This window comes from Gorilla gorilla, chromosome 5, assembly GCF_029281585.2.
Source record: "Gorilla gorilla gorilla isolate KB3781 chromosome 5, NHGRI_mGorGor1-v2.1_pri, whole genome shotgun sequence".
NCBI classification, from domain to species: domain Eukaryota; kingdom Metazoa; phylum Chordata; class Mammalia; order Primates; family Hominidae; genus Gorilla; species Gorilla gorilla.
In genome coordinates, this window is record NC_073229.2 from 55,113,210 (window position 1) to 55,131,339 (window position 18,130).

The following is an 18,130-nucleotide window of genomic DNA, read 5'->3' on the forward strand; positions in this document are numbered from 1 at the left end:
TTCCAACAGCACATGTTTGTGGGAAGTTTAACAAATTAAAACACGAACACCTGAATAATAACCTGAATAATACACACAAAAATAAATTATTTTTGTGCATAACTATTAGTTAATTTCACATACATTACTTAATCCCTGCATTCACACAACCTTATAAGATAACTCAGTGGGCAAGTGTTATTCCTTTAGATTCAATTGTTGTGGATTAATTTATGACTTCTGAATAGCTTGTCAGTACTGCAGTCTTGGGCAGGTGGGATGGGGAGGAAGAATTAAAGCACCTGAAGAAAGGGCAAGAAGACTATAAAGCAGTCTTAGACATATTCTAAACCATTTGATAGTTCTTTATGGGGCCAGTTGCTTGGGGAGGGACCCATATAAACCCAGTGGTAAGACTGTGGCTGGCTTCAGGGACCTGTGTGTAGGAGAAGCCTGCCAGGCTTGGCTGCCTGCAAGGTCAGGTCGTAGCATAGCCTGAAAAGAAGTCTGAATCAAAGGCAAGAGAAGAAGTTGTACTTATTGTTATGGTCCCCAAATCATAGCACAAGCTGTTTTGCACAAGATTTTAAAAGATACGCTAATAACATAACAGCAAAGGTAGGTCAGTTCCCTGCCTTTCCAGTTCTTAGTCTCAGAGTTGTGGATAAAATAATAAGACAGGGTTCCTTTCATTTCATTGATGGGAACACTGTAGTAAATTGTCTAATTAAGTGGCTTTAAGCTTGTTAAAGCAATGCATAGAGTTTGGTGGAAAAACAAGTAGAGATTTATTGCAAATTAGCTAGTTCTCAGGTACTACAAAGTATCTAGGCCTTTGGGGAAAACAACAGAACCTTCTCTCCCGTTTTCTTCTCTTGTATTTAGTTTTCATTAAGTTTTCTGCCCCAAGGGAAAAAAGGGAAAGGATGGTTATATTTACTGGTTTGGGGGCTTTTTTGTGGGGTGTTTTGTTTTGAGACAGAGTACTCCTTCTGTCACCCAGGCTGGAGTGCAGTGGTGTGATCACACCTTCACCTCCCTGGTTCAAGTGGTTCTTCTGTCTCAGCCTCCGAAGTAGCTGGGATTACAGATATGCACCACTATGCCCAGTTACTTTTTGTGTTTTCAATAGAGGTGGGGTTTCGCCATGTTGGCCAGGCTGGTCTCGAACTCCTGGCCTCATGTGATCCGCCCGCCTGGGCTTCCCAAAGTACTGGAATTACAGGTGTGAGCCACCACACCTGGCCAGATTTACTTGTTATTTGAGAAACAGTAGGAATTGTGCCCAGGAAGAAAGAGATAGTCTTAGTGAAGGTGGGCAAAGACAGGATGATCTTTTAGATCAATAATGTGTGTAAGCTCAAAGGTTTGCAAAACTATTGTAAATGAAAACAACCCCTCACATATGGGTCGTCAGTCAGTTCCCACGGGAAATTCAGTGTTATGTTGAGTGGTCCTGAGATTTCCAGGTAACCTCACTGCACTCTTTAACTACAGTATAGGTGAAATATCAGTAGTACCAAGGTAAATTCTAAGACCAGGCAGTGCAGGGAAGGATGTAAAAGAATGATTCCTTTTTCTGGGTTCAGAGTCTGTTGGAGGCAATGTCAGGAAAAGGCACTCTTCTACTTTTTTGGTACTGTTTTCCCCTGGCTACTCACAATGGCAGTCTGGCTGTCTCCCCTCAAGTATTAGCATGTAATATGAGATGCTTCCTCTCTTAGAGATAAAGCTACCTACATAGAAATTTTACTGAATATGGACGAGAGATAAATCCCTAGCCATTCCATTTTTAACAGATATGTGTATTCAGAGGAACTTCTATAATTAATATAATTCTGGCAGAGTGTGAAAGAACTGAAAAACTTTGTGCTCAGTGTTGGTGGAGTGATCACCACAACATTTTAAAGAGAAACAAGTGAGACCGTATGAGTTCCAACTGCTGCTCCATATTTTCCAATGGTAATACAGTCTCTAACTTCTGACCTAAAAACACCCACCCTAAAATCTTGAAGACTCATATGCAAGACCTCTTTATTCTTTCATTCATTCGCAAATACTTAACTGAACGCTATGCCAGGTATAGAAACACAGTGGTAAACAAGACAGATAAAGTCCCTGCTTATCTAATTTATATTCTATTACGGGGACAGAGGGGAAAAGTAAAATAAACAAGATAATTTTGGTTTGTGATAAGTATTTCCTAATAACTGAAGAAATATGATGGGAGGCAGACAACCAACTTTAGACAGAGGTAATCAGAGTAGGCTTATGAGTAGCTGGAACATGAAAGATAAGGAGCCTGTGCAAGATCTGAGAGAAGAGTGTTCTTAGCAGAGGGGCTAAGTGAAAAGACCCTCAGGTAGGCTGGCACTTCCGGGAGATGGGCTTAAGGAACAACAACAACAAAAAAGTTTGAGGGGCTGGAGCAGCTAGTGTTGGCACTATGGTATGAGTTAAGACTAAAGAGTAGAAGGGCTCAGGACATTCAGGGTCTTATAGGCCATGGAAGGAAGTTTGAATGATTGGACAGTTTTAAGGAAAGAAGGAAAATGACCTGATTTAAAATTTTTACATTTCTATTCCAGTTACTATATAAAGCTTATGGGGGCTAGAGTGAGAAGAGAAACAGTAGGAGGCCAGGTGGTTTGGACTAAGGCTGTGGCTGCAGAGATAGGAATGAACAGACTTAGGACATATTTGAATTATAGCCCATATAATTTACCAGTGATTTCAATGTGGGGATGAGGGACAGAGATGAATCAAAGATGGCTTCTGGGTTATGGGTTGAGTAGTTGGTTGGATAGTATTGTGAATACTGAGATGAGAGTTTGTGGGGAGGAATAGATTAGGTCAGTGAATCGTGGTGGTCTTTGAGGGACTGAGGAGGACAGGCATTCTGAAAGATTTTAAAAAGAAGAGAAGAGGGCAGTTTTAGCTAACTTTGGTTTAAAGTTCCCAGTTAAGGTTGTGATATGGGACATTAAAGAGGTCGTTTGTGCACTAAGAAGAATATGCAGGGAGCCGAGCGTGGTGGCTCACACCTGTAATCCCAGCACTTTGGGAGGCTGAGGCGGGCAGATCACTTGAGATCAGGAGTTCGAGACCAGCCTGACCAACATGGTGAAACCCTGTCTCTACTAAAAATACAAAAATTAGTTGGGTGTGGTGGTGCGTGCCTGTAATCCCAGCTACGTGGGAAGCTGAGGCAGGAGAATTGCTTGAACCCGGGAGGCAGAGGTTGCAGTGAGCTAAGATCATGCCACTGCACTCCAGCCTGGGTGATAAAGCAAGACTCTGTCTCAAAAAAAAAAAAAAAAATTAACAAACAAAAAAGAATAAGGGAATTCTGTGATCTGGAACTCAGAAGAATTTCATTTCCTTCCTTCACAGGGTTGTTATGAACTAGACTGGTCCAACAGGAAAGTATGATAGATGTGAATTGGGGCTTCTTTTCAACCTTTTCCGGAAGCTCTCAAGCTGTTCTTGTGGATAAGACAGAGAATATGTACTCCAATGCAAAGACTTTTGGTTGAATTATAACTGGCTGAAGGTATATCCAGACCGTGTGGGTTAATGTTTACTAGGTTTTCCTGAAAACTTTGCCTTTGGCTGCATCCCATTCTGTGTCTTGAACGAAGGTATAGAAGGCATCATCTCATAAATTTGGTGGAAGAGATATTAAGTATGTCTGATCTGATGGCAGATTAAAAATTCAGAAAGGTCTTGACAAATTGGTTTGCTAGGCTGAACTAGCAAGATGAAGTTTAATAGGAATCAATCTAAGGTCCTGCGCTTGAATCCAAGGTTTTCCATCCAGTCAAGTATAGAGCAGAAGAGACAGGACTTAGGATAGCATTTCTTGGAGGAGGGGGAGACCAAGAAATTTAATCATTCCTAAGTTCGAGGATACACTGGCAGTGTACTAGATCTGCTATGAAAGCTAATGCAATTTATATGCTCCAGTGATAATATCTAGAACTGGGAAAGTAACACTTGCGTTTGACTGTGTAATAGAAATTAAGTTTATTTTTCTTAATATGCCATCCAGGAATAAAGATAAACCAGCAGTCCTTTCGCAGACTCATTAGAATGGCAAAGACTCAAGCCCATCCCCTGGGAGTTAAGTTGAAGTAACTGGGAATACAGAACCAGGAAAAGAGAAAACTCAGTGTTCACTTTATAGCTGTGACATTGAAAGGGGATTGGAGATTTCCCGATGGTGCCCAGGGCAAAGCCAGGGCCAATGGATGGAATTTACAAGGAGAAAGATGCCAAGTCAGAGACATTTTAAAAATTGGAGGGCCTGCCTTATGTAAAGTTACTGACAGTATTTATGCGTTGATGGGATGTGTAGAAAGAATTCCTCTATCTCATAGTCACTGAACCAGATAACCTTTCAAGATCTTGCCAACCCTGAGATACATGGATAACTCTTTTTCAGCTTTCTCTTGTTGTCACAACTGTTTGCCTTTTTCTACTTGGTGGTTCTCAAGGCAGCTGAAGAGGAGATAGCTGATGCACTGTTTTGGTACCACAGGTGTCTGGTTTCTTAAGTCAGGACCTGCATATGCTGCTGGTTGATGAGATTTATAAAGGACCTCCCTTTTCAGCACAATGACTGATGGTATTTCTTCCATTGTTGTTGTCTTCCCAGGTGACTGTAGGACGAGGATTTGGTGTCACATACCAACTGGTATCAAAAATCTGCCCCCTGATGATTTCTCGAAACCACTGTGTTTTGAAGCAGAATCCTGAGGGCCAATGGACAATTATGGACAACAAGGTACAGGAATTCACAGAAGCCTAATGACTTTTATTTGTTTTTAAATTACTTTTTTTTTTTTGCATAGGTAATTCATGGTATAAAATTCAAAAGTATAACTTCTTCTTTCCTAGCCATCCAGTTCCCTTTTCCAGAGGCAGCCACTTCCATATGCTGCCAGAGATTCGATTATGCTAAAATAATTTCTCTTGATTTGGGTTGAAGTTTGTTACCTTGAAGAGAATACCTGAATTGGGGTAGTAGGTCCTATTCCAGAAACTAGACTAAGTTACTGGGCAAATAAGCCTGTTTGAGGTGAAGCTCCCAGAGACCCTGGGAATCTGCAGAATCTGCTGACGCTTCTGGAGTACACTTATGGCTCAGTGGACAGGGGGAGGAGGGAGAAACTGATCTGATTGCACTTAGCTCCTTTCCTTCCTCACTCCTTTCAATCTAAGCAACCTCCCCTGGCCTTTAAAACATGTTTTAAATGTTGGTGTTCTGAAGATTTCCTTTGAATAATGGGTTTTTCTCCTTTAAACAAATTTGAAAACCACTAGTTTAGTGGTAAATCTATTGAGGGAGGTGCAATAGTATATGAAGCCCAGCAATTAGAAAGTACCTAATGTGCTGGGTGTGGTGGCACATGCCTGTAGTCCCAACTACTGGGGAAGCTGAGGCCAGAGGATTGTTTGAGCCCATGAATTCTGGGTTATAGTGTGCTATGCCGTTCTGGTGTCTGCCTTAAGTTCGGCATCAATATGGTGTCCTCCTGGGAGCAGGGGACCACCAGTTTGTCTGAGGAGAGGTGAACTGACCCAGGTTGGAAGGAGGGCAGGTCAAAACTGCTGTGCTGATCAACAAAGGGATTGCACCTGTGAATAGCCACTGCACTCCAGTGTGGCTGACATAGTGAAGCCCTGTCTCTATCAAAAAGAAAAGAAGATAGCTAAAGTGCAGATATACAAGCACCGAGGAATGGGATGAAAATACAGACTATGAGGTGAGAGAAATTCTAACATAAACAGTTAATGTTTAGGAAGTATAACATGTCTTTAAGTGCCATTTCATATTGCTTCACTGCCCCAGTTAGGATTTTAAAGGTACCATTAGAAGGGAGGGTATCCCACAGGTCTGCCTGCCAGCCTCATTTTGCATGCATAAAACTGCTAGATTTAAGCTGTTGGAAAGTATCTTCCTGCTCTAGGATTAAGTTGAGTTGGCACTGTATTGAAGGAGACAGTACATAAATGCTAAGTAAATCAGTTCAGCACTTTTAGCAAGGCACCATGAGCAGGATAAAAATTGGCACTGAGATTATCTACTTTAACCCCTTATGTAGACAGATGAATCTGAGGCCCAGAGAGATAAACTGTCTTGCCCAAAGCCTTCTCTATAATGAGCCAGGACTTAAGTTTCTCTGCTATGCCCTGTGTCAAGTACCAGTAAAGTATGTAAGCAATTTGCTATACTGGCTTTATGACGTCAAACAATTAATTATGCATATTTAAAATATAGCTGCAAGGTTTTAAAGCCTCTGTAATAGTGTATATCAAAACAGCTTAGGAAAAGATGTTTTCCTCATCAGAGTAGGCTGTATGAGAGTTAGGATTACAATATTATAGAGGTGAGTTCTCTGCTGCTGCTTTTCTTAATTATGTGCATGTAGATGTGATCCACCTATGGGATTAGCAGATTTTCATAGGTTGGGAAGCCAACAGCTGATCAACTTTAGTGTTATTTGAATTTCAACCACAGGGATACAGAGGCAGCCTGTGCAAGATCAGATCATGACTGTGCTCCGGGCTCGCTCTCCAGTGTTTGCTTTGTACCCTTCCTTCTAGGGTTGCTGTTATCATGTGATTCTTCTCAGGTCTCAGTCAGGCAATAGAGAGGAAAGATAGATTTCTTAACAACCTGTTTAAACTTTTTAGCTGTGATTGTTTGTGAGATAACTGATTTTTAAGAGAAGCTAGGACTGGGGTGTTTTGATGGAACAATTCTTACAAGTAAATCCCCTCTCCCCCCTGCACTTTTCTTTTGACTACAGATGCCCCCTTTCTGGCTTCCTCTTGGCATGATGCCATGGCAGCCCTCTTCTGCTGATAAGAGACCTGAATTTCAGCTGTAGGGTATTATTGCTGTGGTTGTGTTTGAAGTCATTTGCCAACTCTGTTTCAAGAGATAGGTGTTTCTAACAAGTTAAAAACTCAGAGCTGCATTCTCTTATCCGCTGGAATGGCCAGAAAGTGAGAGCTTAAGTATAGATACAAAAATTGCAAGAAATGTTATTTTGGTTTAAAATTGGCTTAAAATATAGAAAAAAACCTTGGAGGACAGCTAAGTCTGCACACAGTATGAGGATGGTTCTAGTTGTGTAGGTTTTGGTCAATTCATAAGCTTTTCAGATGGCCCGTCCTTTGTATTGGTATCCAGCTCTTTCAGAAAATTGGTTGTTTTAAAGTCACAGTATGAAATGCCTTAGAGGTTCAGTCACGTCTTACTTGAGCCTTTCCCATTCTTACCCTCCTCTCCTGTTGCTTTTCACCTGCTGCCTGGTGATTCCTACCTTTGTTCTTCTGCACACTCTGGCATTTGAAGTCTCTGTTGAGTGTACTCTTACGTGAACAAAGTTTGCTGTTTGGGACAGTTCAGCTTGTGGTCCTCCAGCAACTAGAGCAGTGGTTATCAACCCTGTTTCCAGTTTTTACTCTCACCTGGGGCACTTTTTAAAAATACTGATGGTAGTACAATAAAAACGTTCATTCGTCAAAAAACACCATTAAGAGAGTAAAAGGCAAACTCAGAGGAAGATGTTTGCTACACATTATAGTCAATGAAGGGTTTATACTGAGGTATCTGCAGAACTCCAATAAGAAAAAGACAGATATGCCCTATTTAAAAATGAGCAAGAGACAAGCACTTCACAAAAGGTTCTATCCAATGAAAAGTTGTTCAACCTCATTAATAATCTGGGGAATTTAAATTAAAACCATAATGGAATACCTCTACACATCCACCAGAGTGGCTAAAATTGAAGACTAGTGATGCCAGGTATTGGTAAGGATATGGAGTGATAGAATGCTCTTACCCTTCTGTTGGGAGTGTAAATTGGTACAACTACTTTGGGAAATTATTTGGCATTATTCATTAAAGTTGAACATACATATAGCTCTTGACACAGTATTTTCACTCCCAGAGAAACAGCCCAAATGTCCATCAACAGTAGAATGGATAAATTGTGGAATAATCTTATATTGAAACACTATACTGTAGTGAATATGAATGAACTACTATATCTAATAACATGGATAAACCTCACATAATATTGAGTGAAAGAAGGCTGGGCGCTGTGGCTCAGGCCTGTAATCCCAGCACTTTGGGAGACCGAGGCGGGCAGATCACGAGGTCAGGAGATCGAGACCATCCTGGCTAACACGGTGAAACCCCGTCTCTACTAAAAATACAAAAAATTAGCCAGGCGTGGTGGCAGGTGCCTGTGGTCCCAGCTGCTCTGGAAGCTGAGGCAGGAGAATGGCATGAACCTGGGAGGCGGAGCTTGCAGTGAGCCGAGATCAGGCCATTGCACTCCAGCCTGGGGGACAGAGCGAGACTCGGTCTCAAAAAAAAAAAAAAAAATTGAGTGAAAGAAGACAGACACAAAAGAATACATATTATATGATGCCATTTATACAATGTTTAAAACCAGGCAAAATTTACATGTGATGTTAAATCTGGATAGTAGTCACCTTATTGCCAAGGTGGCTACTGACTAGAAGGAGACACACAGGGGTTTCTGGGATGCTGATAATGTGGGGTTTGTTTTGTTTTTGACCTCATGGTAGTTACACTAAGATGTTCATTTTGTGACTGTTCATCGAGTTGGTACATTTATGATTTGTGCACTTTTATGTTTGCATGTTCCGCTTTAGTAAAGACTTTAAAAAAATATATTGACAGATACATACTTAATACAATTGCTGAAATAAGACTTGATGAAACCAAGTGCTGGCAAGCATGCAGAATAACTGGAACTCCTTAACATTCAAGTGTGAATATAAAATGGTACCTCCACTTTGAAAAACTGGTGGTTTCTAAGAGTCAAATATATACTTGTCCAGTGATCCTATTTCTAGGTATTTACCCAAGATTAATGAAAGCTTATGTTCTCGCAGAAACTTGTATGTGAATGTTTCTAGTGGCTTTATTTTTTTTGTTTTTATATTTTGAGATGGAGTTTCGCTCTTTTTGCCCAGGCTGGAGTGCAATGGCGTGAACCCGGCTCCCCAAACCTCCGCCTCCCGGGTTCAAGTGATTTTCCTGCCTCAGCCTCCTGAGTAGCTGGGATTACAGGCATGCGGCACCACGCCTGGCTAATTTTTGTATTTTTAGTAGAGATGGGTTTCACCATGTTGGCCAGGCTGGTCTTGAACTCCTAATCTCAGCTGATCCACCTGCCTCGGCTTCCCAAAGTGTTAGGATTACAGGCGTGAGCCACCACGCCTGGCCTGTAGTGGCTTTATTAATATTCACCAAAAACTGGGAAAAAAAACAACTAGGGAATGGATAAACTGTGCTCCACCCCTACTACCTTCAATATTACTCAGCAATAAAATATAACAAACTGCCGATAATGCAACAGCCTGGACGAATCTCAGAGGCGTTACACTAAGTGAAAGAAGCAAGACTCAAAAGTGTAGATAATAAGATTCCATTTGTATTACATTCTGGGAAAGGGAAGAGAACAGATAAGTAGTTGCCTGGGAATGCGGGAAAGGTTGACTACCAAGGGGCACTGTTTCTTGTTATAGTTACACAACTATATGTGTTTATATATAAATGTAACTTTTAAAATACTGATACTTAGTTCCTATCTCAGACCACTTACCTCACTCCGAGGGTGAAACCCAGGCACCGCTCTTTGTTTTAAACCTTCCCAGGTAGTTTTACTGTATAGCCAGGGTTGAGAACCACTGAGCTACATAAATTATCTAAAGCACTCCAAGAAAACATTGTCTTTTGGTTTTGAGTGTCCACTTTCCTCAATAACTGTTTAAAAGCAGCTGGACAGAGATTGAGCATCTAGTGAAGTAATTCCTGTCTAAGTGGATGTGAGTTATCCCACTTTTTTCCCATTGGTGGCTAAGAGACATCAGGCAGACTTTTCTGGGTATCATTTTCCGCTGCTAGCATTGTTCAAATGGGTAGTTACGAAAACCAACATTAAGAAAGCCTTGAACAGAGCATGATTATTTAAGCCATTGTATTTGAGATCATATCTGGCAGTACTTGATTGTTCTTGTACAGCCATGGGATTTTTGTCCTTTTCTAGTCTCCTTATATGAACAGACCTAACTCAGGGCTTTGGTTTAAATTATACCACTAGATGTCACCAAGAAGTGATGAATGGGTAAATGTACAAGGATCCAAGGACAAAATGTGATGGGAGAATTTTGAGTTTACTTTCCAGCTTCTAAAAGGGCTCTGAAGGCAATGGGTTAATGTAGAGGATCTAATGGAGGGCTGCAACATATCGTGAAAGTTTGCCCCAGCTTCTGAGGGCAAACTTACTCTCTTTAGCTGTGGACTGTCAGAACTCAGAAGTTCTGAGGGCAAACTTCTTACTCTCTTTAGCTGTGGGCTGTTTCTGTAATCTTATTTATTTATTTTACCTTAGCTTTGGAGACTTCCTTTAAATTTCTGTACCTTGGCATTAGGTGGCCTTCTGTGTCTTACTACTTTTTCTGAGACCTTTTTCCTGTGTATAATCTAAAATCGACTGTCCTGCTCTAAAATTGTTCTCAGATAGATTGTTCTGGCTCCATCCCTCTCCTTTGTTATTTCTCATATGTTGTTTCAAAATTCAGCAAACCTTATCACTCCCCATAGTTTCTCAGGCTGAATAGAAAGAGTGTGAGGAGGTTTCCTAGATGAACCAGGTTAGGCCCAATGCACAGTGGGTTAAGACTAATATTTCTGTATGTATCTATGCCAGTCTTTCTTTCCGTGTAAACCAAGTAATGGAAGATAAAACTGGAAACAAGAGCCTAATGCCAAACCAGAGCTAAGATCTGATCTCTACTTTCCCTTTACCCTCTGTGCCTTGTGGTCAGGCCCCCTGTGCCTCATATTTGGGTTGACTGGGGATTTTTTTCTAGCTGAAAATAGGTAGCTGTAGTTGCCAGTGTAAACATAAATCTTGGTCCCAATTCAGAAGTGAGCTTCATCTCTGGCCTATCCCCTGAACTTAAGTCCTTGGTACGGGTTAAAATGCTCACCAGTATATTTCAACTCTGAATCTTGCCTTTGTTTCAAGTCTATTTTAGGACCTATCATCTCCATTTAGCATCCCTTAGCTATCCCAGCTGCACATGATATTCCTTTGCATTTACAGGCTATGCCATGTAATCCCACATTTGCTTATTTGTGCCCTTGTGTTGTCTTTTCCACCATCAGCTGCTGAAAGTTTTCATGTCCTTTCCACTCAATATATTTACCTTGCATGACATTGAGCATAGAATTGAAATGATTGTTGATGAATCAGTTGAACCAAGGCATAGTAATAGTAGTGAACACTTATGTAATACGATGCCCAGGCACTGTCTAAATACTTGCCATATGTTATCTCATTAAATCCACACAGACACCATGAGGGAGAGACTTATTTTCCTCCATTTTATCAGTGCAGTAACTGGGCCATAAAGAGGTCAAGAAACCTGGCCAACATCACCCAGCTGCTAAATGATAGAGCCACATTACAAACCCAGGCAGTCTGACTCCAGGATCTGTGCTCATAACCTCAATACTATGACTTCATTAAAACCATAAAAGTAAATATTTGTTTTATTTTATTTATTTTGGAGACAGAGTCTCGCTCTGTCACCCAGGCTGGAGTGCAGTGACACAATCTTGGCTCACGGCATCCTCTGCTGCCTGGGTTCTAGTAATTCTCATGCCTTGGCCTCCCAAGTAGCTGGGATTACAGGCACCCACTACCACACCTGGCTAATTTTTGTATTTTTAGTAGAGAGGTGGTCTCACTGTGTTGGCCAGGGTGGTCTTGAACTCCTGGCCTCAAGTGATCCGCACACCTCGGCCTCTCAAAGTGCTGAGATTACAGATGTAAGCCGCCACTCCCAGACAGTAAATATTTATTAAGCATTTATTCTATGTGAGTCATTGTGCTAAGTGATTTACATGCATTATCTTATTCATTCCTCACTGGAACAGTGTGAGGTAGGTACTGTACTATCCCTGTTCTGCAGACAAAACTGAGGCATGGAGAGGTTAAGTAAATTGCCAAATGCTATGCAGACTATGAACCCACATCTGAGTCCAGAGCTCCAGCTCTTAACCGCTATCCTGTATTGCCCATATACCCCTGTTGGTATTAATTGGGTCAGATCCTACCTGCCATTTGACCCCAGTACCAGATATAGTACTCTCTTTTTTTTGGTTTATGTGTGCTTGCTTGCTTACCAGTGCGTTAAGGAACGACATCCAGAGATAGCATTTGAACCTACTTCATGGACCTCACCCTTAGCTACTGCTTTCTTCACTAATAGCATTTTTTCTAGTTTTGGGACATTGCTCCAGTTTAGGTTAATAGGAGCTATCCAATTTCAGTTTCCTTTAATGCTATTCCATGTGTTTGAGTAAATTATCCACCAATAATAAGGTGATTCCTGCCTGTTATATGGCAGTTCTCTGTGGAGGCATGAATGTGAAATATAGGTAAAAAGCCAAAGCACTGCTTGACGAATGCTGTTTCTAAGGATGGTCGTTTATGAATCTTTCTTTTCTATTTGTTATCAAGAGTTTTCCTTCTGAAAAGGCCGAAGATTTTACAGCAGCAGGAGAGAGATTCCTTTAAGAAGACGAAAATCATGAAGCTTATTTCTTCTTTCTTTCACTTTCTCCAGAGTCTAAATGGTGTTTGGCTGAACAGAGCACGTCTGGAACCTTTAAGGGTCTATTCCATTCATCAGGGAGACTACATCCAACTTGGAGTGCCTCTGGAAAATAAGGAGAATGCGGAGTATGAATATGAAGTTACTGAAGAAGACTGGGAGACGATATATCCTTGTCTTTCCCCAAAGAATGACCAAATGATAGAAAAAAATAAGGAATTGAGAACTAAAAGGAAATTCAGTTTGGATGAATTAGCAGGTCCTGGAGCTGAAGGCCCCTCAAATTTGAAATCCAAAATAAATAAAGTGTCTTGTGAATCTGGTCAGTCAGTGAAATCACAGGGGAAAGGTGAAGTGGCCAGTACACCCTCTGAAAATTTGGATCCTAAGTTGACTGCCCTTGAGCCAAGTAAGAAGACCACAGGGGCTCCCATTTACCCTGGCTTCCCCAAAGTCACAGAGGTTCATCATGAGCAGAAAGCCTCAAACTCTTCAGCATCTCAGAGAAGCTTACAGATGTTTAAGGTGACCATGTCCAGGATTCTGAGGCTGAAAATACAGATGCAGGAAAAACATGAAGCCGTTATGAATGTGAAAAAGCAGACCCAAAAGGGGAACTCAAAGAAAGTTGTGCAAATGGAGCAGGAACTGCAGGACTTACAGTCCCAGCTGTGTGCAGAGCAGGCTCAGCAGCAGGCAAGAGTGGAGCAACTAGAGAAGACTTTCCAGGAAGAGGAACAGCATCTTCAGGTACCACACAGAAGGGAAGGGCAAGAGTGGTCTTCAGGGGTGGGGCAGGCACTTCATGAGTCTCTGGCCAGAGTTCTCAGTTTCTGGGCCAGGTACCAAATTCTGAGCACCAAAGACAGGAAATGGAATGGGAACAGTAAACTTTTGAGATAAGGGAAGGGGATTGAGTAGAGGGTTAAGGCTTCAGCATGCTGATGAGATCAGGAGCCAGAGTTAGAGTGCCAAGACAGGGTAAAGTGACCAGCAGAGCCAGCCAGGGCATAACTCATCCCAGGAGGCAAAGCTAAGGCAACTCAGAACCAACATGAATTCAGGGGGAAGTTAGGTGAAGGTCAAGATGCCACAAAACCACAGTATAGTCCAATTAAATCAATAGTTGTCTTCAAGACGTATGTATCTTTGCTCTGTGGCCAAGGCCAAATCACTTAGTCTCAGGGCAGGTACAGGTCAGCTGGTTCCTCTGCCCTGGTACCTGACAGTTTGTTAGCTATAAAGGTTAGTTAACTCTGTAGCTAAGCCAGGAGGTGAGGGGCTAAAAAGGCAGAAAATGTTTTTGTTTCTATTTTGAGCAGCCAGCATGTGATGGGACAGATGCACCATGACTGCATTGTTGGGTTGAATGATAAACCACCTTCCACAGTGCCTATAGTAGGAAGGTAAAATAATGACTGTCTTAGCTGTATAAAGGTAAGACCAAATGTGTTTCCATCCCTCAGTCATTTGCTTAGATGACAAGCTCTTGCACAAAGCTTTAGGCTAGAGCAGATCCTGTCCCTGCTCAAAATGTCATTTCCTATCTGGCAGGAACCACACATTTTGCTCCCACCCAGTTGCTCAGATAATATTGAATGTCAAGAATTCCCCATTGTTGACTTAGAACTCAGACGGACCAGTCACAACTAAAGTGAATAAGCTTTTTGTTTGGGTTGCTCAGGGTAAGGAACAGCCAGGGGTAGTGTTGGCTTATTTCTGAGCAATTTATAAATTTCATTCTGATCTCTGCCATCCCCTTGAACTGACAGTATTAGCAAAGGCCATGGATTAAATAGGTCTTTTGAGAGTATACACTGCTTGCTTATGTGTACCTTTTTGCTTCCCTTATCCAGCCTAGACTAGTTCTTGAAATTAATAGAGGGTGGTTTATGTCTACGTGTTTAGTATATCACACCTTCACCAGGACAGAACTCTCTGTAAAGGCTAATATGTTCAGGAACAAGTTACTGTTGCTTAATATTTGTGGCTGCTCTGGACATGCCTCAAGGTATAGCTGCAAAATCTTTTTCTGTACCAAAATGTTAAAGGCGAAAGGATTGGTTTAGAGAATTTCTCTGGGTATGAGTTGGTCATGTATATATTGCTCATAGTGAAGTGTATCTAGTCCCTTGTTTATCAGCTGCATCTCCCTCTGCCCACCAAGCCCTAAGGATTTATCCTATCCCCTACTACTTGTTTAGAAGCTCATTAAACCCTTGCTCCTTCACACTTTTTTTTTTTTTTAAGTACTCAAGTTGCCTGGTACTAGGGAATTCTGGTGGTTATAAAGATGCTTACCAAATGGTTTTTGCCATTAAGGAATTTATCTTGTTGAGGAGGCAAGATGTTTCCTGCACACGATATAATCAGAGAATAGTTTTCAGTCAATATAGTAAATTAGAGAACAATTTCAAGTTGGCATATTAAATGGGTAGGTAATTCTTAAGGACAGAAGGGCCCAGAAGTTCTTTTGGAAGGTGCTGGACATATAGGTTAATGATCACCTGGAAAGCTTCCACATTGGAGGGGGCTGATGAGGAAATACAGCATAAGCTCAGGCAAGGAGAGAGGAGGAGCAGAGGAGCAGTGTATAAACTGAAGTGGTAAAGACTCAGAATGAGAGACAAGATGGCCAGAGTAGAGGGAAAAGAAGCATGCTAGATGTTGTGAGTGCCAGCACTGGGGATTACATCTGAGTTTAGGTATTTGGGGGCTCAGAAGTTCTCAGTTTACATCCTTTTGGGAATCATGGCGTTAGTCCATGAAGGAGGCTTGGACTGTTAGGCCATAGTATTTCCAGAACAACCCAGTTGGTGGCTTAAAGCCGACTGTCCTGAAGTGTGCAGTATTTGAGCAGATAACTGCTCAAATTCTTTACTGCCAACAGCTTGAAGTAAAACAGGAGATTTTCCACCTGCTGCCTCACCCCTGTTGTTTCCAGATGCTCATACTAGCTGGTCTGCTGTGCTTGTTGCTGGATTGTGTTCCTTTTTTCTTTTCCCTGCAGAGAAACTTCCATTTTGTTTTGGCTTTGCAGGGTTTGGAGATAGCGCAAGGAGAAGAGGACCTGAAGCAACAGCTGGCCCAGGCTCTGCAGGAGGTAACTTTGCCATAGTACTAAGATTATAGTGGGCTGTGGAGTGGGGAGCAAACAGGCATCACATGACCACTGGCTGCCTCTGCTGCTTAGCCCATACCTCTGTGGCATCCCCAGTCTGTAAACAGAGCAGGTGGCAGCTGCTCACACCATCAGATCAGAGATTTGGAGCCTTACAAACATGCCAGACCTCAGCATGAAAACTTACATCTTTGTCTGAGCAGAAGTTGCTCTGGTGAAGATGGAATGGAGCTTTAGCAGTTAAGAGGCTCTCTGGTGAAATGGCTCCACTTCTAGAAAGGTGAGGGCAGCAGAGGGAAAATGTGAGGTATAACTTGGCCACCAGGGCCCGTGAAGGCCTCTGTTACCGCAATGTTCCTGAGCTGTAGCCAACCAGAAACAATTTGGGAATGTTCCAGTTAAGCATTTTAGGCCAGGTTGAGAATGTGCAGTTTAACAATCAACAACACATATCAATTTATTGAAAAGGTAAAGCTCAACAGGACTAAAATTCTCATAAAAGATTGCCTGTAATTTATTTAATTTAACCTGACTACTCTCATTTGATTATTTTTTTCTGTGCTCTTTTGCATCTTTAAAACCTACTATGTCTTCTACCTTTTATGTATTATGATTAGTAGTTTAGTGCCATTTAGTCAGGATGGTTCAAATCTCATTGGAGAGAGTGAGCAAATCGCATAGGAATTTGTTCAGGGGAATTTATCCTTTTATCGTAAACCTACTTCCCAACCTTACAGTGCTAACAGTCATACAGTATTGTAAGCACGACAGGGTACTTGCCTTGATCTCCTTGAGGGTTGCACAAACAGCTTTGGAAAGAATTAGATGAAAATTAATTCAGTCTTTTTAGAATTTTATTTTTTGAGCTTGTTTATTTTCTAGGGTGGGAGAGTAGGCATGTTTCCCATTTGGAACATTATTAAGTTAATATTCAGACATTGTTTTGAAATTGAAAAAGAATGTGGTTCTGCTAGTTGGAAATCCCTGAGGGATCACTGAGTACCCTGCACCTTCTCCTGAGACAGGAAAACACTCTATCATTTTGCATGGGATACTTGGCCATGCATTTATTAGCTTAAAATGTGATACTTTTAGACCGGGCACGGTGGCTCACGCCTGTAATCCCGGCACTTTGGGAGGCCCAGGCAGGCGGATCACCAGAGGTAGGGAGTTCAAGACCAGCCTGACCAACATGGAGAAACCCTGTCTCTACTAAAAATACAAAATTAGCCGGGCATGGTGGCGCATGCCTGTAATCCCAGCTATTCAGGAGGCTGAGGCAGGAGAATCGCTTGAACCCGGGATGTGGAGGTTGTAGTGAGCTGAGATCGTGCCATTGCTCTCCAGCCTGGGCAACAAGACTCCGTCTCAAAAAAAAAAAAAAAAAAGAAAAAAAAAGTGATACTTTTAGGTCGTGGTTCTATATACCATCATGCCTGGGGGACATGCCACTCTCATGCAGTGGTGGTTTTTTGTTCCACCATGCTGATACTTTTGAAAGCTGTTCTTTACCAGACCATTATAAAAACTGTTTTTATAATGGTCTTTTATAACTGATTTCCTGTTTAAATCACATAATACCTTCCTCTCCAATCTCCAAGAAACTACCACATCTTTTTAAACCAAGTGATTCATAAGTTCTCAGGGAATTTGACTGTAGTTAGAAATGGGTCCAGACCTTCTTCACTGCCCTAAGCAGTCTGCCAGTCTTTGCTTTGAGTGGAAAAGAAAATAAAAAGATGTGTTTATATACAGCTCAAAAAACTCTGAATGCTTTTCATACCTGTTATTTTCTTATGAACACTGAGGGAGGAGGGGGCACCTATTTTCCCATTTCCTTTTATTTTTATTTTGAGACAGTGTCTCGTTCTGTCACCCAGGCTGGAGTGCAGTGGTGCAATCTCAGCTCACTGAAGCCTCCGCCTCCTGGGCTCAAGTGATCCTCCCACTTCAGCCTCCTGAGTAGCTGGAACCATAGGCGCGCGCCACAATGCCCGACAAATTTTTTGTGTTTTTGGTAGAGATGAGGTTTCACCATGTTGCCCAGGCTGGTCTCAAACTCCTGAGCTCAAGCGATCCACCCGGCTCAGCCTCCCAAAGTGCTGGGATTACAGGTATTATGAGCTACCACGCCCGGCCATATTTTCCCATTTTATAGATGAGAAAGTTAAAATACACATATCTAATTAGTGAGTCAAGTTGAAGACCTAGGCCTTTTGACATAACTGCTTTTTTTTTGTCAGGAGATCACACATTTTAAAATTTGGTTCTTGAATAATATCTTTTCAAAAATACTTACCTTTACTCCACCTTCTTTTAAAAAGAATTTGAGGTGAGATTCTAAAGTATAAGCTA

The 18,130-nt window shown here is 41.7% G+C and overlaps 1 protein-coding gene across 5 annotated transcripts in view; it reads left to right on the top strand.

The window, feature by feature from the left end:
* The window catches only part of RNF8 (ring finger protein 8), a 37,302-nt gene that overhangs the window by 1,841 nt on the left and 17,331 nt on the right, over positions 1-18,130 (top strand). For 3 of the 5 annotated variants that reach the window (XM_004043942.5, XM_004043943.5, XM_019029905.4), the window contains exons 2-4: positions 4,637-4,765; positions 12,667-13,404; positions 15,695-15,757. In XM_004043942.5, the coding sequence (XP_004043990.3) occupies positions 4,637-4,765; positions 12,667-13,404; positions 15,695-15,757 (930 nt within the window). Of the gene's footprint in view, positions 1-3,372; positions 3,533-4,636; positions 4,766-12,560; positions 13,405-15,694; positions 15,758-18,130 lie in introns of those variants that run through there. The other 2 variants (XM_063707574.1, XM_055390316.2) reach the window with 2 other exon arrangements.